Here is a 24,828-nt window from a genome sequence, read left to right as displayed (position 1 = left end):
AATTTTTTCTGATATAATATAAAAAAAAAAAAAAAAAAAAAAAAAAAGAGAGAGAGAGAGAAAAGTTGAGCATGGCTTGCAAGTTTCAGCTGCTGATTAACTCCTCTTAGATATCTTCTCAGACACAGCTTAGAGGGACAGAGACACAATCAAAGTTGAGCGTGGCACCTTCAAGTGGTAAATTGGTATCATCATCCATTGGTGGTAAGGAAAGAGTCAAACAGTTTGACTAAGGTCTAATGAAATGTCCAAGCAATAGGGACACACAGATCTGGCATGGTTTTGTGCTTTATATTCAGGAACAGTCTCTGCTTTCTGATTTCTTAATAAATGCAACCTTCGTCTCTCCTGATAAATCATGCATTAAAACTGTCCAAATTGTCAATTAAAAAAAATAACCTTTCAGTGTTTCCTAAGATGGGAACAATATTATTATTGTGCCTTTCAGTTCGCTGTCTTTGTTCTGTGCCTGCAGCTGAATGAATTTTGCTTTTCATTTCTGTTTTTGGAAACATTGCTTTTCTGCAGGATGCAGAGATCACATGTCTCCATGCATAAGACACTAGGCTTGATTTGTAAATGGAAATACAAGCTTGTCTCAGGCACAGGAAACATCTTTATTTGAAGGTTAAAATAGAGGTTTAAAATCAACAACTAAACACTGAACAAAGTTTTCACAGCTGTAACTGACCTTTCTCCTGCCTCCCTGTTAAAAATATGGAAGAGTTGAGAATAAGTAATGTGTGGCCTATTCGATATATTTTCCCTTCCTAATGAGAGCGCCTTGATCCAAATCTGAGCACCCTTGCTCAGATGCTGCCTTTCAGTTTTTCATTGTAAGTGTTTCTTGCAGGTTAGGTCACTTACCCTTTCTGGTAGCAATGAAAACAGATTTATTGAAATCTTTAAACATTTCTGAAATAGTTCAGAAGTATTAGCACAGCTGGGTTTCTGTTTTATAAAAGCCCAAAATATAGTGAGGAAAAGTCATCGTTTAACACACAGAAACAAGTTGTATGTCTTTGTAAAAGGTTTAATGTGCTCTCTGGACTTTAAAAAAAGCTCAAATATCTTTTGCAATATAAACATTAAAGAAAATGCTGTCATCACCAGAATGCACTCAGAACTTATCAGCAAGGAGTTTAGCAGCCTCTGTATTTCTGGTACCTAAAGCACCTGTTCCAGACCAGCTTTAATTTGAAGAAGCTATAGACGTGAGGGTGGAAAAATTAGGCTATATGATCAGTAAAACTGGTGTTCTGACCAAACTGCTGTGAAGGTCTGAGATGAAACTTCAAGTGTTAACCCTACCACCCTTGTTTTTGTGGACACTCGCACTGTCTTGAAAACGTGATGTTGATTAACACCAGCATTAACAATGGGTTATCTAGGACAAACACAGGTGTGCTTGAAAAACTGGGCATTAGGAGAGGTTTAAGCTTCACCCTGTACAACACTTTGGTTATGTCTGTGCTTCAGAAAGCTCAACAATTATGCCAACAAAATTCTTGAAGACAAACTTAAACTTGTCTTTCAAACATTTTCTGTGTGATTTATCTCTGCAACCTCACTAAGCTGAATGAAAGCGAAGTGTGGTGTTCGTGGTTCCGTCCATGCTGGAAGACTTGCTGGCATAGCTATGCTGCGTAATGAATGCAGCAGTTACGCTCCTAGGTGAAGGATTGGCTTGATCAAGCTCAAGTTTTGCCAGCTTGTGAGTCAAATCATATCAATACAAGGCAAATTTACAGTTAAATTCTACTCATAGTAACATGAGGTGAATGCTTTTCTGTTGTCAGTGCTGACTACTTGGTCTCACTGAACTTTTCTTCCTTAATATCCACTTGAGCTTTGTTTTGATTTCTTGTGAAGAGGAGCTGTAATGGCGGTAGCTGACTTTTCATGTAGTATCTTTTACTGGTCTGGTATTGCTTTGTATGATGGTGACTGGGTATTACTAAATTTTTAGGCAAGAGACTATATTGGTGTAGAAAACAAAAATTTTTCATAGCGTATTAAGGGTAGAGCTGTTTGTACATGTGCATCACTTAACATGTCGTAGATGCCTTGTCCAGAAAGGAGTAGCTCTACACATAGGAATAGCTACTTCAAATTTTTTTCATTTGGTGTAAATCTTAATTAACATTAACCATAAATCTTAATTAACATTTCAGAAAACCCAGCTAACCTAACTTGTATTAAAACCAAAGGGTTTTTATATGTGGCTTCAGGGGCATCTTTAGCTTTTCTTGAGGTACAGTTGCAGGGCATTAAGTTAGCAGCAATTAAAAAAGTATGAAGACCGAATATTGGTTCAGTTCAATAAGCATGAGTTAAATTTCAAGACAGACCCTTTTTTTTGACCCTGTTTTCTCACACTAATCCTTTTTATTGCCCACTGCTTCCTAGTGAGTGCTGCACTTCCATTATAAGCCTATTGTTTTGTTTTCCAATTGAAAGAAAAGACAGAGAAAAAAACTTGCTGTTGACAAAAGCAGTTTTATTGTTTTAGAAATAAGCTTTGGAATTGCTTGAACAATAAGTTATTAGAAGAGCTTAAAAAACTAATAGTTCATAATATTGAATTATTATTTTTGGTAATTTTTTTTTAATAAGACATAGAACTATGAAAGCTACTGTTGGCAAGCCAGTTTTCACATAATTTGTAACTTTGTAAAATTGGTAATTACTTCGTGCTTAATGGTTTCAGGGTATTTTGGCAAACAAGGAAAATTAATTGGCTTGAAAAGAGCTGATATCTATTTGATATGGGAGGATAAAGTTATTTTTCTGAGAAGTAATTTTATTATAGCAGTCAAATTCTTGAACTTTAGAAAAGATTATTTCAGTACCAAATTGCAGCTTTCAGAGAAGCAGTACACAGTGTTATTCTGGAAAAAAATCCAAAAATGTCTTGACCAAGTTAGTATGAAAATCTTCCTTTCTTCAGTTTGGACTCTGACTTGCTAAGCTCAGAGTGCTTTGTTGTGGATACATAGCTATTTCAGTTTTCCTGGGTTGGGAGGAAGGCTCCAAACCACACAGAATAATTTATGCCTGTCCCTATTCTACTAGGAGCATGTTTTCAGTCTCTGACAGTCATGTGTTCATGAGGGGAGGGATTCTGCAATCTGTCCTGTGTGTCTGTTGCTATAACAGCATTATTTGTCTGTTCCTTTTTTATAAGTGAAAAATGACATTTAAACAAAGCTTTCATTAGATTATGTCACAACGTTTATGTACAGACTTAAAGAATAACAATTTTATTCCTTGTTGACCACTCTGCAAGTCTGATTCTGGACAAATTATGACACTAGTACTGCAAGTTGTTCTAATTAGAATTTGTGACCCTTCTTAATACACGTTAGCATTTGTAAGATCCTCATACTGTGAAATGGAAAATACTCTAGAGTGAAATGTTCCAGATCTTGATATTTTCAACTGGAAGGTTAGTATTTTATGTCTATAAAGATTTATGGGTTAGTTTTCTTGAGGTGGTGCTAGGCAATAGCACCTCCATGTTCACCCTAATTCAGGAGTATAGTGATGTTCAGACATGTTTATAAAGCCCTGATAATCGTCGTACCTGTTGTTTCACATTGTGATGTTTGGAGCCAGACATTGCCCAGTGGATGTTACTCCTTTCTTTCTGCATCAAAGTACTTATGAGCTCGTCTGTTTTACCATTGACGGTAATGGTGATTTGTTCATAGAATTAATTTGGCTTGGCAGTCTCTAAATGAGATTTATCACAATGAGAGAAGATCTTAATAAAGGAACTTGTTAAGCAAAGCTTCTTCATAGTGTCTGAACACAAACTAAGCTAAGTGCCATAGTGACCAGGAGACTCTAGAAAAAATATGTCCACGTGCAATATTGCATAGTACATTTTTGTCAAATAAAAAGATAGCAAGTGGAGTATATTACCTTGTGGCTGTTGCCCAGAACTGGTTTTCCAACCTTTGTGCCTGTCCTGATTCCAGGTCAACCAAGCATGATGCCCGTTAACTACCTGAAACTGCAGCAGTTATTATGTAGTGGCATAGCATAATGTACAGCTCTTTGTCTATTTCTAGTGCTTTCGTATGCAGAATGGTTTTGGATATAGCCTATAATAGACTGTATGGTCCCTGTTTCTCTTAACTTGCAGTGGCCCATCCATGAATGTAATGGTCTGCAATCAAATCTAGGGCCTGTTGACATGCAGCGTAGGTTTACCTCTGTCTACACCAAAATGTAGGTCTGAGGTATGATCTGTTGAGAAAATCAGGCCTGTATGCTAACGTGCTCTGTGGTAAAGAACTGTGGCTGTGAATGGGCACCAAGGTATTCTTTGAGATCTGTTTGCAGTCATTCCCAGTGTTTTCTAAGGTTTTCAGGATTGCCTGAAATAATCTGTGAAAAAAGAGCAGGGATTAACAGTAGGTGGTTTTGTAAGTCAGCCTGATTTATCAGAGGTGCTGTGAAGGAGGAGTATTCTGTTCCTCCTGTAGATGAAAGATGCTTGTTTGGTATTGAGTCAGGGTGGTATCTTGTGAGAGGGCAAAGAGGTGGCAAATGCATGAAAATGAGAATGAGGACAACCTGAAGTTGAATTAAGAAAAAAGGAAAACGAAGTAGGCAAATAGATATGTCCTGCTTAGATAGGTAGCTGCTAGCAGACTGCTTTAGTTACATGATGGAGGAAGATGAAGTTCAGTAGTGTTCTGAACAAACACAGGTTGTGGGTGTATCTGAGAAACTGCCATCCTTGCCATATTTAAAATGAACCAAATGAGGTTCTAGGAAAAACTGCTGCCTGGCAAACTGAGTAGATTTAAACTGTAGTAGACTGCTAGCTAGCTTCCTTCTCTAGAAGCCTAATTTAAGATCCCAGTGCCAACTCTTAGGACAATCATGTTTGCAGTACAAGGTTGTAACATTCAGCTTGCAGTGTTTAACTGTTATATACCCCCCGTATGAAATAGTGTGTGTTGAAGTGAACTCTAGTTATAGAGTAGCTTACTCATACTTTCATACTGAAAAAGCATTACCAAAATGGCAATTTGTTTTTGGTTCAGTAACTGTTGGTATATCTAAAGGAAAAAATCAAAACCCTCACAAATACAAATGAGCCTGATTTATTCCGAGAAGGACTTCAGGAGTCTGTAGAATATTAGATACCGACAGGTTTTTAATTCTTTTCCCTGCCTACTCAGTCTGTAGGTATGTAAAAGTCTGCCTTGCATACCTTCCAATTCGTTCAGTAACAAACACAGTGCTGAAGCATTCCTACCGCATCTTTTTAAGCCTACCTGGCAATATGTTTGATATGTAAGATGAAGAACTTCGTGTAATAAAAATTAATACTGTGTATCACTTTAACCTTTCTTTCTAGGTTGTTGGATGTCTAATGTCTTTCTGCTGCCTTATGTATTTCAAATAAATCCACTTAGTTTGTGTTTAGAATAAAGAAAATACTTCTTCTGAATACTGAGATCCACAGTAAGCCTGCAAGTTATTCAAGATTTTGGCTGGTCTGACAAGGCATCAGAAGACAAATTTAGAGCACTAAATGATGACTTAATCTGAAGGTAGATGTGAACTCTTAGGGTGCTGGAAAGCAGTTACGTTGACATCACCAACGCAGCAAAATAAATGTACATACTCAGAATAATTCATAGCAAAATACTAAATGGTTTCATTAGTGATGAAGCTTGGGCAACGCTCTACACGTTGCATTTCAGTTTAATCACAAATGCTCTGGTGACTCGCAAGTGATAAGAGTGGTAATTAAAGTGGGGCTTTGTCTCCATGACTGTCTGCAAGACACTCAGCTAGAACCAATAATGTACTGAGACTTACTGGCACAATATGCAAGTCTGCAGGTAGGTGTCCTCTGCCAGATGTATTTTATCAGCTGAAGTCATTCCAGCTTACGGTAGCTTGTCCCTTCCCACTGGTCAAAACTCTGCTTGTAAAAAGGGGTTGGTTTGTTTCCTAATGCATTTTCAACTCAACCGGCTGATTGTTCTTGTATGTAACTTACCTAAATTAAAAGGTGGTGTGAGTTCCCTAGACAATTCATCACCCCTCATTATGTTGGTAGAGGACACATCTTCTCTTGAAGTTGTTTTGCAAGGTTGAGCGTCAGTGTGACCTGTTCATAGTCTGTAGGCAAACTCTTAAGTGTTTTCTTCACAAACAATTACCACTTTATGGATAGCCTTTATCCAAAAGGCATTCTTTCTTTGGTTTAATATTGGAAGCCTGCTATTCTGTGAGAAGTGTGTGCTCAAATGGTACTGCTTTAAAAAAATAAGTCAAATTTGAATGGTTTGAAAGATGTCCAAGTTAATGATCAAAACCAGCTTTGCACACACCCCCACCCCCAGCATTGTCTTTCAAATAAATTAGCAGCTTTTGGGGGGAAACTTTTGATTGTATTGGTTGTTTCTAAGGGGTGCAAATTTGTGCAGATATTTTTACTTGTTCAGGATATCGTGGAGGGAGAAGAGGAACGTACTTGTTCATTTTGGGTCTGGAATTTCTGATGCAATGATAAGATCTATGAAGAAATCGCAGACATCTGTGTTGAGTGCTATTTTAACAAGCAATAAACACCCCACCTTTTTCTTTTGTAGGTGTATGTGCCAAAAGTTTTCCTGAATGGTGGAAAAAATGTCAGATATGACAATGTACACAAGACCAGCTACAGTAGTGTCATAGTCCTGAAGCAGTTTACATTTTTTTATTAATATATTGTCATTGCAAACACTTAAAATCTTAAAATGTTTGTGCTATCCTATAAGCATTTTAAAGAGTATTCACATTAGCCTGCATAAACAAATAAACTGCAATCAATTAACTTTAGGCAAGAGCAGCAATGCAGACAAACCACAGAGGAAATAAAGCGCAATTAGTGCTTCGGTCTCTCTCTGATCTGAGTAGATAAATTGATGGACAGTTTTTGATATAATTGTGCTGTATCTTCATTCTGTTTCTAGTTACACCATTGTCCTCCCTCAAGAATCCCTCAAACATGTTTTCTCTTTCCTTTTTTAAAATTTTAAACTGCATGGGAGCAGAGAGAGTAAATTATTTAAAACTATTCTGTGTCTCGGCACTTGTCTGAGTCAGCAGAATACATCTAGGTCATATGTTCCCGAACAGCTCCAGTACAGAATATCTTTTTTCTTTCTGTGGGGACTAAGTAGACTCATTAAGGTACAGTGATCTTGCCTTTATTCCTCTTTATGCCCTCACAAGGCTTGGGTGAAAAATGTCTGAAAATAGTATAATTCTTTTTATTAAATCCAGATAAGCTTCCTCTGAGCTGACCTGTTCTTCCATTATCATTGCACAATCAACTGACAGAGGGAATGCATTGTCTCTTTCCTACAACAAATAGTGGTAGACTGAATGATTCTCTAATGCATGCAATTATGAGTTCAGCAAACACTACTTCTGTTTGTTTACTCCTTTACTTTCTAGGATGGCTGCAGCTCCCCCAAGTTACTGTTTTGTAGCCTTTCCCCCATGTTCTAAAGATGGGCTGGTGGTGTTTGGAAAGAACTCTGCACGGCCTAGGGATGAAGTACAGGAGGTGGTCTACTTCGCTGCTGCCGCTCATGATCCGGGAAGCAAAGTTGAGGTAAGGGTGAATTGGTACATTCGAACTGTGAGAAACTATTATTATCAGGAGAAATGAATGCTTGTTTTCTTGTCAGATTGTGGAGTCCTTGTTCCCTTCACTCAAACATCTCTTGAGTAGAAAGGAGACAAGATTTTTGAGAGTCCTGAAAATGGAACTCTGAATATAACTTTCTTGTTTAATTGAGGAAAAATCCATGATCTGTACTTTCTCCAGCAGACAGGCTGAACTGTTCACATCTCAGATTCCTGCACTGTGTAGCCTATCACTTGCCTTTTCCTTTTAAGGGAAAAATATCCTGGCTAACTGGAACTAGAAGCAAATTTTCAAAGTTTTTCACTTGCCATATGAATTGTTTTCATTCATGGTTGTTGTTTGACAGTTGTAATGGGGCCTGACTATGCTAGGCATGTTGCAAAAGATGTAGCCAGAAACCTTTGCCTCAAAGAACTTGTGCTCTAATAAGGGAATGTGAGAGGAGGAAAACAAGAGCATAAGCTTTGTAAGCCAAACATAACTCTGGTACATACAGCTGGCTTTGACATGTTCTGCAGCTGAGGCACCTGCATCATGGTCAATTTTCAGTGCTGTGGCTTCTCTCTGAATCCAGGCTGGATGTGGAGTCCTGAAGCTGGACACTGATGCCATGGATGCAGGTTGAAAGTGACCCTGCTGGAAGTAATTTTAATTATAGTCTGTTACTGCAGTCTCACTTCAATGATGGGAAATGAAAGGATAAGCAGATGTGGAAGGGTGAAGCAAGGGGGCAAATGAAACAAGAAGACAGGAAGAGGGGAAGGTACAGTGAAGGTGGAATGAAGAGGCTGAGGCAGCAGAAGGAAAGACAAGGATTGGTGGGGGTAGCCATTTTAGCAGAGGACACAGAGCCTGATCTGCACTGTCGGGAGCTTTTAGAGTCCATAGGTTCTTGCTCTGGCTGGCAGCTGGGAAAGCAGGAGCTGTGCGGTTCCTTGCATTCAGCTTCCTCCTGTCCCTGTGGCTGTGCACAAAGCTGAGGACACTAGGTGTTCTGCACCAGGCTGGTGTCTCTGAGGTCCTTTATGGATATAATTGTTGCTTCCCCAGAGGACATCCTAAGGCCAGTGCCAGTTTTTAATTCTGTCTTTCAAGTGGGACAACTTCCAAATTTCAGAGGATTTGGTGCTGTTCTTTCTAACAGTTAATGTTCTCTTGATTCCTGTTGCTACCAACATCTAGTACAACTCATGCATTATTAAATGGTTTAATCTTGGATATGAAGAAATCCCCTCCCCCTGTCCAAAAGCACTAACTGCTGTTAATTGCAGTGCTACATTGGTAGCACTGTTGTAGACCTGTGCTAGTATACAGAACAGAAATGTGACAATAAGACAAGAAGAAAACTTCAGAGCAGTTTTTTTTTAAAGCTTCTCTCCATAGAACTGGAAATGAGAAAAAAGTTCTGTTATTGTGGAAGAAGAACTTCCAAAAGCTGCTCTGGAGTGTTTGTATCCTTAAAGGAGAATACTTTCTAAGAGCTTAATGTTAGAGTACTTGATTCTTTTAGTCTCTCTGCCCCATATCTTACTCTTTGAGATTGTCGTAATTTGCTGAAGGGTATATTTAAGCTGTATATAATCTATTATGATCCCTCTCCCACCCCATGATTAACCAGTTTAATGCCTTTTCTAGAATGCAGTCATAAACTGGACTCTTTTGCCAGTCCTTTTGGAAGCAGGGAGCACAATCCCTTTGCCTAGCACACCGCAGTTTGTAGACTCATTCTGCTAACCAGTATCTGCAAGCCTTCCCTTTAAATGTTGAATTTTTTTTTTTTTTTAAATGAAGGTAAAGTTTGTTGCAATGTGGTGAACATGCACTTTCAGACAAGGGGCTGGAGTGGGGTAATACCTCCTTTTTTTTTTTTAAAAAAGTAGGTACTTAAGCCCTAATTAGATGCGTACTTTGGCCTCTGCTAGTCTATGGTACTGCATAATTCTTCATTAGCTAGCCTGAAGTTTTGCAAGTACAGTGGTGTACAGAAACATACAGGCTCCAGATTTTTACCGAAATTATTCCTGTTTCCTCCCAGCACAGAATAATAACATCTTCAGTTGTTCTGGGAGTAGTGCAAGCAATCGCTTATCATTGCATTTTCGTCGCACTCAGCACTAAGTTAAAATAAGATACTGATTTAAATTGTTTTGTTGGGTCTAAAGGCTGTCTGGTAGCTTTGCACAGTCCTTTAACTGCTCTCCTTTGGACAGACCTAAGCATAGATTTAGTTGTTAGTTTTTCTTTAAAGTTCAAGATTTTTTTTCCACCTTCAGAGGAAGAGAGTATGTTCAATCAAACAAGTCTAGCAAATATCAGTGTTAGAGTAGCTCTCTTTAGAAATAACTCTTTTTTTAAAAAATTTTCTTTTAAAACTGCCCACTTCAAAGGTCTTCAAAAAAAATATCATAATAATCCCCTTCGCTGTAGGAATTGTGAAAGATTGACTGAATCAATAAAAGCTCTACAATCCAAGTTTTAGGCTGCTAGATTTGCTTCTAGATTTTGCTGTTTTGTGAACTTAAGGACACTAGTGAGTAAGAAGATTGCAATTTCAAACATGCTCACTCTTTGTGATAGCAGAACAGAAGTAAGGTCTTCAGTTTTTGCTAATTAGCTGGAATGTGTGTATTTCTCCTGTTGTAGGGATGTGTCTAAGACTACTCTTGGTCTTACAACAAATGCATACTTACCTATAGGCAGAGCTTGTGCAAAGCCTGTTAATTTGTTGTGCTCTGTCTATAGGCAGAGCTTGTGCAAAGCCTGGATCGATGGGCCGAGGCCAACTGTATGAGATTCAACAAGGCCAAGTGCCGGGTCCTGCACTTCGGCCACAACAACCCCATGCAGCGCTACACAGCCGGCTGACCATGAGCCGGCAGTGTGCCCAGGCGGCCAAGAAGGCCAATGGCATGCTGGCCTGTATCAGAAATAGTGTGGCCAGTAGGAGTAGGGAAGTGATCGTGCCCCTGTACTCGGCACTGGTGAGGCCGCCCCTCGAATACTGTGTTCAGTTTTGGGCCCCTCCCTACAAGAAGGACGTTGAGGTGCTGGAGCGTGTCCAGAGAAGGGCAACGAGGCTGGTGAGGGGTCTGGAGAACAAGTCTTATGAGGAGTGGCTGAGGGAACTGGGGTTGTTTAGCCTGGAGAAAGGGAGGCTGAGGGGAGACCTCATCGCTTTCTACAGCTACGTGAAAGGAGGTTGTAGCGAGGTGGGTGTCGGTCTCTTCTCCCAAGTAACTAGCAATAGGACGAGAGGAAATGGCCTCAAGTTGCACCAGGGGAGGTTTAGATTGGACATGAGGAAAAATTTCTTTACTGAAAGAGTGGTTAAACATTGGACCAGGCTGCCCAGGGAAGTGGTTGAGTCCCCATCCCTGGAGGTATTTAAAAGACGTGTAGACGAGGCGCTTAGGGACATGGTTTAGTGGGCATGGTGGTGTTGGGTTGACGGTTGGACTCGATGATCTTAAAGGTCTTTTCCAACCTTAATGATTCTATGAATTCCTTGTGTACTGTTAGTGGTACCTCCAAAAGTTAAGAAAAGCTTTAAGGAAGGGCTTGAATTCAGCTGCTTCACATTTTTTAAGTAGCAGGCATGCAAAGTGATATCCACCTTTTAAGCAAACTTATTGAGTTGTCAGAGGTAATTAGCTAATATGGGGAGCAGAGAGGAATGTCAAAGCTTCTAGATGTAGCCTTTGACACACTGAGAATTATTACTTTGGTCTTTCAAACCCGTGAAAACTGCCAACAGTTCAGTTATTGTTGGGTGGGGGGGTTTTTGCTACAGCTTTCCTTCCCTTGCGTTTTATAAAACTAACTAAACAGGTCTGAGAAAATTAAATATAGGATATTTTGCAAATGGAAAAATGTGGTTGACCAATTTCATGTTACTGTTTGTCTAAGTCAGTAAGCTTTTGTACCTCTGACTAAGTTTTCCCTCTTATCCATCCTAGCGTTTTTTTTTTTCCAAATGAACAGCTTTTCTCTCCATTCCACATTGTACATTGCATTGGGTTCTTATGTTAGATACGTGATCTTTTACCTTCACTGCGCAATGATGGTGGACTTGCTTTTCATTATATTCTATTCTTTGCAAGTAATGTAACCCTGTCCGTCTAAAATTTTGATTACTTCTCCATGACTGTCACTCACATTCTGAACTTCTGTTAAGAGGTGGTTTTCAACACACTGACAACGTGGGTTGTTTCATAAGACTCTCAGGAAGTCTGTATCCTATTTATGTTCTGTGCTGCTCACGTTTGCAAATGTGATAATGCACAATGTAACCAAAAATGGCACAGTAGTTCAGCTAGATTATTGCCATAAAGGAATCAAACAGGCTGTGCTATATAGCTGTCAGCTAGTTTGTGGCAGGGCCCTAAACAAGGGAATTCAGTGAATACTGCAAGTCATTTTAAGCATAATCTTTGTGGCTCAATCTACCAGACAAGTAACCCTGCAGCTAACTCATCAACATAATTCCTTCACTCCATGTCAGCAGGTTCCCAAGACCCTGAACAATGGGGCTTTTCATAAAGGTCTGCTCTGTGTGTGTGTGACAACTTTCTCAAAAGTTCGTTCTTGTTTTGCATTGTAATTTTGCAGTGGCAGATGCTGATCAGCACTCTTCCTTGTTGTAGTGGTCAGTCTAGTAAACTTGTGTGTGCAAGTGAAGTATTGCTCCCTTAAGCATAAATAGGGTCCTTTTTTGAATTCCTCTACTAAAAGTAAGTGTGTTCTTTTTCCCCAGATGTGGATTTTAAGAATTTTTCATGTTAGTGAGAATTCATGTTGCATGAGCTTTAAGATACAAGTCCCTCTGTCTTATTTTTAAGGTAGATTTTACTGACTAGATTTCTCTTGTTCTCTAGTAACCTGCCCCTTGCTGTGGTTTTCCTCTTCCTGAAGAAGTCTTGGGTGGGTGACTTTTTCTTAGCTGAGTTTTCCAGGTGGATTTTTTCTTTTAGATCAACCTCTCTTTCTTCTAATCTGACCTTTTATCCATGATTTTAAAATAGTCATAGTTGCTTGCCTACAGCATAGAGCTGTAAAAGCTCTTTTATCTTGATAGCATGCAACTTCTTACGGAGGAGTGGAGGGTGGCAAAATAGAAAGGATGGTCTACAACAAAGTCTACCAAATTGTGGAATATGCAAATTTTTTCTAATATATTGGTATTAAACTCTTCTGTCCTTAAAGTCAGCCCTCTGTGGGTAGGAGGGATTTTGTATTCTCTAAAACTTCATGGCACAGTTATGCCTTAAAGTTGGTTTGGGTTTTTTTTTCTCATTTTTAATAGTGGTTTTTTTTAAAAAGGATACCATCCTACCTCCCCTTGCTCTGAGTTTTCAGAGGAGCAGTAAGAGTATTTGCTGTGCATTGCTATGAGCACTGCAGACATAAAAACTTACCTGAAGCTAACTGAAGGGTCTCTGTCTGGTGTTGCAAGGTAGATATAAAGCTTGGAAAGTAGACTTTGGCTGTATTAAAGTTGGCTTTGTATTGCCTGGAAGTATCTTAATTCTGGTATTTGTAACGTAATCACCAGGCATCATGCCAGTGCTGCAGTTTAGTTCTGGTATACTTTGATTCCCTCTTAGATTCCCTCTTATGCCAGCTGTTTGGGTTATCTGCATTATATCTGGGGGTAAGATGTTCAGAGTCTGGTAACAGAAGCCAAGCAGCAGCTGAATCTACTGAGAATTTGCTCTTTGGGAAGCTTCCAGATTAGACTGACAGTGCCATGCTTACAGTCATGTTACTGCAGCCGTGAACTTGGGCACCCCCGCTACGATACCTCCGTGGGCAAGTGTTGACTGGCAGGAAACCTTGAAGAAACACAGCAGTGTCTGTGCCCATGATGAAACTTTTCATTTACTCTACGTAGATAAAAAAGGTTGTAGTCTAAGGCTTACAATTCAGAGATAGTTTAGGAAGCTGCTTTTTCTTGCATCTCAGCTGAGACCTGATGACCGGCTGTGTAAGCAGCCTATCTCATGACACATGCAGTCAGACAGCTTACCTCAAGCTACCTTGTTTAAGCTAACCTTTAGACTTCGCACAGAGGTAGAGGAGAGGCACTGTGCAGGCTGGCAGCAACTAATAAAAGAGAAAAAGTGGTTGCTGCCTTCAGCAGAGTCTGTTGCTTGGCTAATGTGAGCTTTTTCTCTGTTCTGCTCCATTGCAGGCCACTGGCCTTTAATGTGTTTGACTTTGCTTTGTAACATAATGCACGAGCCGGCAGCAGTTCAGAGATAGAAGCCATAATCTCTTGGATGTTTCTGCCCTCTCAAAGCTTGTGTTTTTACTGTAGGAGTGCTGCTTCTTTGCTCCCTTCTGCTACCAAAGCAAAACTGGTTAGCTTGAACTATTTTTTTTTTAATCTCTTTAATTTTTTTTTTGATTGGAACAGAGAGGAAGAGGAGGGAGAGTGCTGGAATTGTGTGGAGCAAAAAACCTAACCATCCTGTTTACTGTAGGAGTGCTGCTTCTTTGCTCCCTTCTGCTACCAAAGCAAAACTGGTTAGCTTGAACTATTTTTTTTTTTAATCTCTTTAATTTTTTTTTTGATTGGAACAGAGAGGAAGAGGAGGGAGAGTGCTGGAATTGTGTGGAGCAAAAAACCTACAACCATCCTGTCTTGACCCCAAACTGTTTACTTGTGGCAAAACAGATGTGTAAGCAGGCATTTCAAAGTGGCCAAGCAAAGAAATCAGTCCTAGGATATCTGAGAGTTCCAAGGATATCTCTGTGATGGGCTTTTTGTGGCTTCTTTGAAATCTGTTTCTTACCGTTTTAAAAAATTAAATTAATAAGCTTCATCCCTATTTCAGTTTTACTTTTGCTCATCACCCAGGAGACTGCTAGATTTGTAACTTAAAAAACAAGAGGTGAATTCTTGACTGCTGAATCAACTCTGACATATAGTGTCTCCAGAGAGTGTTCTCAGCCTTGGGTGCCTTGCTGCACTTTGTGGTATTTTATTTGTTTAAAGATTTTTATATTTCATTTTGTTGAGTACATTTCCATATTGTGGCTCACATGCCTGGGGCTCCTTGGTGGCTTGATAGAGTAGGTCAGAGGGTGTGTAGTTCTGCTTTTTGACAGGGGAACTGTTCGGCTTTTTCTAGCTTCTCTAATTCTTTTCTAGAATAAAATCTTATCCTTAGTCTTCAAGGTAAATGACATGGCTAGAGATCAGAGGCATACAGATTAAAATTTTACAGTTATTGGTTGCAACGAATAGAAACAGCTAGGAACAATATGCAAATACAGAAGCTTATGTAAAGTGTACTAGGGTCTTCATAAAAAGGGAAAGACTGTTCTTAATATGAAGAAGAAAGAGGCACTCTACTGTGGCAGAAATTGGTTTTGTTCTGTATTTGTACACTTAGTAAACGTTGCTGTTGTTTATATCTGGCTACAACATGAGGATACAAGTACTAGCATAGCGTGTGTTTTTGAAAGCTAGCTACCTGAGGATTCGTCCTGCCACTGGAGAGACTTTTGTTCACCGTTCTGGCTTGACAGTGTGACTGCTGGAACTAGGGCTGACTACTTGAGGTGTACCCAGGCTAGATCTATCCTGGTGTACGGCTGTCCCCTCCACTGTGGCACAACAGTTTTGCTGCTAGTAGAGGATGTCATGGGAGTGCTTAATGGGTGTTGTAAAGTCCTCCAAGTGTCTTCCACTGTATTCTTAGCGCTGCTTAGTGCATAAGCAAGCAGTGGTAACAGCATCAGCTAGCCACATCTTCTGTATTGTGTGCTACTGCTTACATATTTCTCTTTTCAGAGAATGGTTATTCCCACTCTGAGCTCTATTGCGTTTGTTCCTGTAAATAAGCAGCAAATGAATTACCTGTAAAACACACTCTGTCAGGCATATCCACAGGAGATGGTCTGAGGGACTTCGTTGAACAACCATGTTCTAGCTTTCCAGTCCTCCACTTCACCATGATGGAAGGGCCGAGATAGCCCATGTCACCTGTGGAATCGCCTCTATAGACAGTTCCAACCAGGCCGTCAGTCTTGGTGCCTTGATGACCATGGAGGCAGCAGGCTGCGAGACTGCCTCATCACATTTTTGACATCCCTCTTTTGGAAGGGGTTAAAAGCAGCCTTAGTGCCATTTCTCAAGTTAGTTCAATAGTACAGAGATTTTGCCTATTTTCAAATATGTGCTATGGTACAGCAGCGCTTGAAGTAGTTAAGCAAAGAGTTAACGCCAAGTTAGAGCCTGGAACTGATGAGGGGGTGGTGTGGGGGAATCTCTTCTGTAATCTAGAATCTTATGTCCCTTCTTCAAAGATCATTTCTTTCTAAAGCATTCCCTGACTATTGCCTTTGTTATCCAGGGCCAAAGCCTGTGTGATTTCACTGATATTTCATAATGACCTGACTGACTGTGCTAGGAATCAGGCTTCTGCAGCCTGAGTACAGTAGAAGCTGCACAATAGTTTCTTTTCATTAATGAAAGAAGAAATCTCTTGTGCTTATGACTGTCGTGTCTGTTTTTGGAATACCTCCAACATATCTGCATGCCCTAGCTAGGGTGGGAGGTACATTTGTGCATTGTACTATATTTAGAACTGCCTTGATAAGATTCTTTTCTTGATACCATAAGTGAAATAAAAGAAACATCATTAGTTTCCAGCCTGCTCAATCCTCTGAAGTCGTTGGCTGCATCTCTGGTATGTGGTCTCTGTTCTTTACCTGATGGGAATTTACTGTCACAGGGCATGATGCCAGTTATGCTGCTTTCAGGGCTGGAATTCTAGCAAATCAATGGAGCCTGACACCACTCACTCACAGCTGTTGTCACCAAATGTATCAGTATTCTTCTGTTTTTAGCATTCATACTCAAAGAAAAATGTTAGTGTTAGGAAACGCTGAGGCTGGATGCTTCAGGAATTTTAAAGACAGGGTTGGTAGCAAGCAGAATCACAGCAGTACCTTATGTCTATTTGATTTGTCATTGCCTAGTTTGGCACAGCGCTTGGTAGAACAGGCTGCTATGCTGTTGTGCTGCAGGAATTTGCCAGATCGGTGGGGTGCAGGAGAGGGGACAGGGGGGTTGTGGTTTGTGCTTGCTTTTGAAATCTTGTCATCATCTGAGCTCCCATTTCTAGAGAGCTAGTGGCCAGTGGGATTTTTTGGTGGATAGTGTTGTCTTTCCCCAACCATTTCCTTCCATGTCTGAGCTGTTACAAGCATATGTTCTAATTTCTGTGGAATATGTAGCAATGGTTTGCTGCACTGGAAATCCAGCGACTGGCTTTAGTTGACCTACCTTTACGATTGATGTGTCTTGGATACAGGTGGATAGCCCAGTTCCTCTGTTACCTGCGTGAACATACTATTTTATCTGGAAAAGAGTTTTCTGATGTTATTTTAAGGGGGGTGGTGGAGTTATGAAGAGTGAGAGGTTTAAGTTTAAAATTAGTAATCTATTGTCACATCTGGACCCTAGTTTTTTGAGAAGCTCCTACCTATTATTAACAAATATGAACCAAACACCTGCCTTAATACATTAGTCCTATTGAGTGCCTACTTTTCTGCTTACTGGAGTAAATAATTCTAATGGGAAGGTTAAAATCTCATCAAGGCTTTTTCATCATTGTCAGTAAACATGGCAAAGGATTGTTGAACAAGAATCAAGTCAATGGTAGTTTTACAAGGCTGTGTCATCTACTATCAGATTGGAATGGTTTTCTGTTATTTAGGCCGTCTAAGGCAATTTATACAAATAAGGCTTGAACATTGTCTATGTACATGAGTTATTGTATGGAAGCTGAAAATAACAACATGAAAATATGGTCCATATTTGCTTGTGGTTGGGTTGGGGGACGTGAAGAAGCAATATAGAAGGTGACAGCTGTATTCTGTTGGCTTGCTGTCTCACTGGCTCTCCGGTGCACTCAGCCAGTTGCCTTCGTTTACAGACTGAAATGTGTTTCTAAATGAAAGAGGTGCATAGAGAGGCCTCTGGATGTTTTCTGGCCTCCGATTACATAGTTACAAAGCAAAAGCACTTTTTTTCAGAATGCTCTGGATCCTTCAAGCAGGAGCAAACAATTTCCTCTTTCCCCTTTCTCGACTGCTACCATTGACAATAAAATCTTTATAATGAATAGCAGCTTTGGAGATGCTTGGTTTTGGAATGAGGCCCCAAGTAATAAATGTTTGGTAGCAAGGATAGCCAGAATATGTTTTGGAGAGAAAAGGCATTCAGCATTTTTTTAGCCTAACTATCACTTTTCAGAGTGTTTTCATCATTTTTCCTTCTAGAAAATCAAAGCCTCAGTGTAAGCAAGCTTTATAATAGGGCTATTCAGCCAGAGAATGCTATGCAAGTGGGGGTTTATGGAGTACTGAAGTCTCCTCCACACTGCATCTAAGTTTTTCTTTCTGCTGCGGAGTTGCGAAGGTTCATGTCCTGGATGGCTCCAACTAGCTGACCACCTATGAGACGTAGGGAGCCAAGAATTGTGCTGTGCCAGGGCTTGGTGTCTCCCTGGCTGCAGACCTGTCTCCTGATAGCTGCTCCAGTCATGTCTTCACATGTAACGTGGGAAGGTGCTTGGCCCAACCGCTTTTCCTGCTGCTGCAGCTCTGTGTCCTCCTTTGCACTTCCAGGAAGTACAGTTATTCTGTGTTCACTCACACACATGCATTAAGTGCTAATCCAAACAGCTCTGAAAAAAATTTGCACGGAATGTCAAAAATGAGATTTGCTTGCTGACAGCTCAAATGGAGAAGAGGGAGTCTTGATAAGAAATGGCTGTTCCAGCATGGTTTGGTTGGAAAATGAAACAAAGGGTGAACTGTATAAAGTGGTTTTATTTGGTGGATCATAGCTCCTGGCCAGTGTCAGATGTTGTTTCACCTCAATAGAGGAGGAATCTGCCTCTACAAAATCATAGTGTATTACTACCTAAGCAATTTGGTCAAACAGCTTGGTCTAATATTAGGGATTTTCTCCAACAAATACAGCAGATAAGTCCCTGTTGGGGTCTTATTGCCTAAGCCAAAAATCAAAATTAAGCATGTCCCTACTCTATTTTTAATTCCTTAGAATGGAAGAGTTCCCCCCACTTTTTTTTTATCATGTGTCCTCTGTGAGAAATCATCCTCTTATTTCACCTATAATTTGCCTGGTTTTATAGAAAGATGGCAGTTTGACCTGTTCGCACACAATTCCTAATGAAGGTAGCAAGCTCATTTCTTGTGTCCTTCTTGCATGGTCAGAGTGAAGGACTCTAAAAATGCCATTTCTGATCAAAGATGGCCTGTTATACATTTTAATTGCATGCTAGACTAACTACTACTGTAAAAGTCATTGCTGAAGACTGGAGGCTGAAGATGATCATGCTGTGTAATCCTTAGAAGGGGAAAGACAGGTTAGAAAAAAAAAATAGCTTCTCACTGCTAATAATCTTAGACTGATTCCTTAGGCTTTAGGTTTTAATGTAGACACAGCATTTATTTTCATGGCAAAGAACTTTCAGTCCACAAGCCATTCTGCTCACTTTGATATGTTTGACTAAATATTCCTCCAGAAAAATGTTGCAGATTACTTCCTGCAAGGAGGATGTTACAATAGGAATGCTAAACACTAAGAGCTGTCTCATAAATACCGCAGACAGCTTCAGTTTCCTCAAAAGAAAATTCTGTGGAGTTCGGTCCTTGAAGAGCTTAATGTGACCTCAGTAGTAAAATGTAAAGTCCATTCCTTTGGCTTGTACAAGCCAATGATCTAATGATGGATCAAGCTTTCTTCCATGCTCTCTGGGAAAAGTGCTTGTTTTCAAGTCCTAGAGCAAGAGAAAAGTAAATATATTTGAAAGATAACGAATGATTTCTTTCTTCCTTGCAGTTTAAATGACTTCTTTGCAGCCTTCCTCTGTATTTTTGACTTGTCAGAATACATCCACAGACCTCTGATTACAGTAGACCATTTAAAATAGCAGAAACATTAGCTTTAAGCAAAAACAATGCCTGTGTTTTATTTCCTGTGACTGTTGAGCAAGGCATTCTGCTGAATCTTTTCAAGTCTTGGATTTTTTTTTTTCTTCTCTTTCTACCAAGAGATTTCTATTTCAAGTCTTGGATTTTTTTTTTTTCTTCTCTTTCTACCAGCAGTCCCAATCCTGGGGGCAGCTGCAGGGGAGGCAGCAAGGGAGAGGGGGAAGCCTTCTTATGTACTTTGTCCAGTTACCATTGTTACACTATGTACTTAATAAAGTACTGGAGATAGTGCTTAGGTGAGATGGTAGAATGGTTTGATGTTGTTACTATGTACAAACATGATCTGTGTTTCTTTACTGTAACAGTACAGTCTGTCTACTGCTGCTTTCCACTAATTCTAGCACTTGGGTTCTGCTTGACTCTTTGAAGCCTGCGACTATCAAGAGAGATGTATTTTTCCAGGCTTTTGCAATATAAGGATGTAAAGGCTCAAACGTGACAGTTAAATGTTGTTTAAAAAAATTTGCCACTCATACTCAAGACGTGGACTTTTTTTTAATGACGTGTGTCCTGTCAATACATTGAAGTCTTGTGTTACTTCAGTCATAGCATTAAATAAAATGCTTGCAATTGTTTTGCTTTTTCTCTTCCTGCTCTCTCTGCAGTGCACGTATATTGAGATTGAGCAGGTACCGAAGACTCATGCTATTGTGCTGAGCAGGCCCTCCTGGCTTTGGGGGGCAGAAATGGGAGCTAATGAGCATGGAGTCTGTGTAGCTAATGAAGCCATCGTGACCAGAGAACCAGCTTCTGAATCTGAAGCCTTGCTTGGAATGGATCTTGTCAGGTGGGTGGCTTGCTGAGCCGTGACCAGCCTTTTAAACACCAAAGGTTTAGATGATGATGATACCGCGTAACAGCTTTGTGGTGTTGGTATTAGGAGATTTTAAAACAATATAAGCAGGAGACCTGTCTAGGCAGAGCTCCAGACACAGCTGAGTTAATACTTAAAACGCTTGGAATCTGAATTTGGCTACCAGTCTAATGTGGGTTCACTAAACCTACCTTGTCTGTCTACCCTACAGTCTAGCAGTGGCTGTTCTGACAGGGTAAGAGAAATGATTACATTGTTAGCAAGGAACTTCTAACTAATTTGTAACATCAGATTGCTGGTGTGCCCTTCATTCTCCCCCACTTTACACCAGCCTACTCTGACCTAAAAAGCTTATCCTGGGCTTATAGCCAACTGTAGGCATAAACAAACTACTATGCCTCGCTTCAGCCCATGCATTCCAATGCAAACCATTGCCCTTATTTAAATGCTGGCAAACAAACTCCTGTAAGTCTGTTCATTGAAGACTGTCTGCCTAAAAGGCTTGTGCTGCACTGTACGGCTCAACCTGCATGCTGATCTTGTAGTGAAAAGAATTTAAGAGTTGGGTGGGGGAAGAAAGCTGAAAATGAAAGAACAAGAGAAAATGGTGCAAACTTATTACAAAGAGAAAGGGAGCAAATGGAATCAATTTACTTTAAAGATAGAACAGGACGATGACCACTTATTTAAGCAAATCAATGTCAGACCCGTTGGTCCTGCTGGAATTTGCTCTAGGATACTTAATGAGCAGGCTGAACCCATTTCAGGCGAATTCTCATTTTGGTTGGGAGAGGTTCTGGATGACTGGAAAAGGTTAAATGTAGTCGCTGTATTTAATAGGGTTAGAGAGTTGTGGTTATAGATAGACCAGCTTAACCTCAGTTCCTGAAGGGGGAAAAAACCCACTTAAATATCAAGGAGACGATAAATGGCTGTTAGTCAAGGAAAATCCTGTCAGACCATTCTACTTTACTCCTGTAATAAGTTAACAAATTCTATGGATAGAGGATAGGAAGCAGATACCTTGACTTTTAAGAGGGCATTAAAACCTTAGAAGGTATTCTCATAAGCAAGCTGGGAAGCATGAGTTAGAAGAAATTGTTGTTAGGTGTATAGCTGCCTGAAACCGTAATTGTAAATGTTCTCTGACTGTAATGATGTCTCTGCAGAAATACAGTATCTGGTTCCAGCTACCATAAATCAAGAGGAATATGAGCCAGTTGGAGAGAATGCAGTGGAAATGGGAAATACGATCAGAGATCTATAGAATCTGACCAATGAGAAAATCACGAGGGAATTGGGGTTATGTTTCTCTTTGGTATTTTCTCTAAACTCTGTATTACTGAAGGAATCTGTGGAGAAGCTGCACCTAGCGGGACTAGTGAGCTTAATTGTATCAAGGGAGACTGAATAGACTGGGGGGGCTCTTCTAAGAAAATGTAGGACAAGCTTTTGTCAAGAGGAGGGAGATATTAGGTGACTTCCCAAGCTCCAGCTTTATTTTTTCCCTCCTGCTACCATCCTTTGAGATTTTAACAAACCATTGGTTTAGATGCAGAGTTGTGCTTATTTTGGTCACGGTTATTGCAGTCTCAAAATACTGATTTACCCACACTAGCAAATCAGGAAATATCAAAATAAGGAGAAACTGGTCATAAACTACCGGTGATCATCACCTGTAGATATTACCCTCCCTCTCTTCCTTCTTATGTGCAGAAGAAATTGTCCGTAGCTCGAAGGCAGAGAGTGCTTCAGGCAAGGAGAACTAGAGATGTGTTGCAGACTACCATCTGCCTCTTGTTCCAGTCAAAGTGATTCTTTCTCTCACTGTGAAGACTTGGCCAGTTGCATTAAGCTTATCTGTTTTGGATCACCTTGTAGAATAGAGAGCCATCAAGTACAAAATCAATCACATAGGCTGCAATGAAGCAGCTGGTACTAGCTCTGCCTCTTTACCCATCTGCCAACAGACTAATTCTATTGCTCAGGATTTATTGGAATAAAAATAAACTGAGGAGTTTTAAACCTAATTAAGAAATGCACATCTCTGCTGGCCAAACTTTTCTCACACCTATGTATACGTTGCACTTCTGCATCTGTGTCAGATCTTAGGTGACGGAAGAAGACTGACACTCTGTGTACATGTATGACTAGCTGCTTGCAAAAGAAACTAAAAGCCTTATACTCTGAAACATGTTCTTCAGAGCAGGTGTAAGAGTTGTCAACCCAGGAATGTCATCCAGGTGGTAGAATCAAATTTTCCTTGAATGCTCAGGCTCCCCTAGGAGCTTGCTTCTACATTCTCCTGAAGTGATTATTATTTTTCCGTAGAGGAAACTTCCTCTCTCTTTGAAATCATCAGGAATCGTCACTTTTCAGTTAGGATTTAAAATGCAGCCGACATGGGCAGAGGCTGTAGGTGGGTGTTGTGAGAGCACATGGTGTTAAACAGGCCAGAGGCATCTTTCAGCAGGGTAGTATAATTCTGAAGTCAGGATGTTTTGTTGTTGAAATAGGAAATTGAAAATTCATCCTGCAACCTCATAGACAAAGCATTTTTTTTTCAATGAAGACCACGATGGACATCAGGAAAGATGATTTCACGAAGTTCTTAGCTTGGTTAGTAGCTGGCTGCTGGCTTAATGACTGAAAACAGTGTGTTACCTATTATAGTGCTATATCTGAGGATTAAGACAGGTATCTACAGACTTGTAGCTTGATAGTGTATCATAGCATGTCAGAACATACGAATGATTCTTAAGAAATGAATAAAGTTTGTGTGATTGACTTAAGGGGTAGAAGTTGGTCCTATTCCACGCAGGCTTGTCCCCATCCCAGTTTATCTAAATACAGAATGTGAACCTAGTCACAACAGACAGAAAAATTGAGAGAAAACAGGTTCCAGCACAAATTCCTAAGAAATGCTTCTTTTCTGTTCTAGGGATTTATTCAAAAGCTGGTCTTTGAAAGCTGCACCAGTGTTGCTGCATTGATTACCTTACCAGGATTTTCTTCAGATATTCTTCCTAGTGTGGCTGCAGTTTAGTTTAGTGTGGGGTTTGGTTTTTTTTGAGGCACAGTTGCCTTTATAAAGCTTAGGGAAGTTTACTTAGGGAAGTACCTTCATATGAAGAGACGGTGTACTGTTTTGCTTACGCTGATACAGTTAGAACAGGACAACATTATCATACAAAAGGTATATATGAAGAAACCTGTAAAATACACCCTTATTTTTGCATTGTTGTCTTAATTTTTAATTCCTATGTGTTTGTATTATTTCTTTATTCTTTTCATCGCTGGTGCAATCACTTTTTCAGAGCCACACAGAGATGCCAATTTTGGCAGGGAGTCAAGAATGCTCTTTAAAATGGTATTAATTTGTTTACCTATTTCTTTCCTTAGAGACATCAAAACCGAATAAAGTAGAATATCATCATATATGTTAGTTACTTCATTTGGAAAGTCTGCATCTGTAACTGATAGGTGAAGCTGAAAAGCTTAAGATAATGTTGTTTTGACAAGGTTATAATATGCTGTGACAGCATATTGGAGGTACTGAGGCAGTAGATTGTACTACGTCACTGAAATTTTCTTAATGAATAATTCAAACTCTCATCTGGGGGTGAAATTACTTAAAACCTTTCTTCCAACTCGCCTTGAAGGGTACTCTGAAATGTGTTAGTGGGAGGGTTATGCTGCAGTTACCCAGGACATTGATGCCGAGATAACTGGCAAGACCTACAGTTTTGTGGAGATGAGCTGTGTGGTGGTTGTAGGGTGGGGGGTTTTTTTTGTTTGCTTTTTGCTGCCCCTTGTGACTGACACGTAGGAGCATCCAAACAAAAGCAGAGCCTAGGCCTTTGTTACATGGAAGTAAATGTAACATTGGAGCCATTTGCAAAAAATGTTCTAAAAGATATTTCTTCAGCTTGAATCTCTGCTGTAGTTTTGACAGAGAAAGCTAGACTATAACCATCTCAGAAGGAAAACTTCAGAGACATTAGTGTGATGTTATGTCTCTTGGCAGGCTTTGATATAACCTAATGCTTTTGGTCATAAATTGGGGAGAAAGGGGCTGATTATCACTGAATCTAGTGACTATATGGTCACCAAGGTAGTTGTCAGCCCATTCATTTACCTGTAGCAGCGACAGCTCTTGGAGTTGTTCTTGGGGAATAAATAAGATGCTTTTGGACTGGCTTTTAAATTATGTCTGTAGTATGTGCTAAGACTGGCATCTCTGTACTGCTCTGAAAAAGCAATTGTGCCAGTGATGAAAAGAATGAAGGAATAACATAAATGCATAGGGACT

General features: G+C 39.9%; 1 protein-coding gene across 1 annotated transcript in view; it reads left to right on the top strand.

Annotated features, from left to right (window-relative positions):
* Positions 1–7,474: 7,474 nt before the first annotated feature.
* SCRN1 (secernin 1) overlaps positions 7,475–24,828 on the top strand; it is a 29,287-nt gene continuing 11,933 nt past the window's right edge. The window contains exons 1-2 of the mRNA XM_009288582.1: positions 7,475–7,633; positions 20,308–20,489. Coding sequence (XP_009286857.1) covers positions 7,475–7,633; positions 20,308–20,489 — 341 coding nt within the window. The remainder of the gene's footprint in view (positions 7,634–20,307; positions 20,490–24,828) is intronic.

Source organism: Aptenodytes forsteri, unplaced genomic scaffold (genome assembly GCF_000699145.1).
Source record: "Aptenodytes forsteri isolate BGI_AS27 unplaced genomic scaffold, ASM69914v1 Scaffold9, whole genome shotgun sequence".
Classification (NCBI taxonomy): Eukaryota; Metazoa; Chordata; class Aves; order Sphenisciformes; family Spheniscidae; genus Aptenodytes; species Aptenodytes forsteri.
The sequence above is the reverse complement of the archived record's forward strand: the minus strand, read 5'-3'. Positions and strand labels throughout refer to the sequence as shown.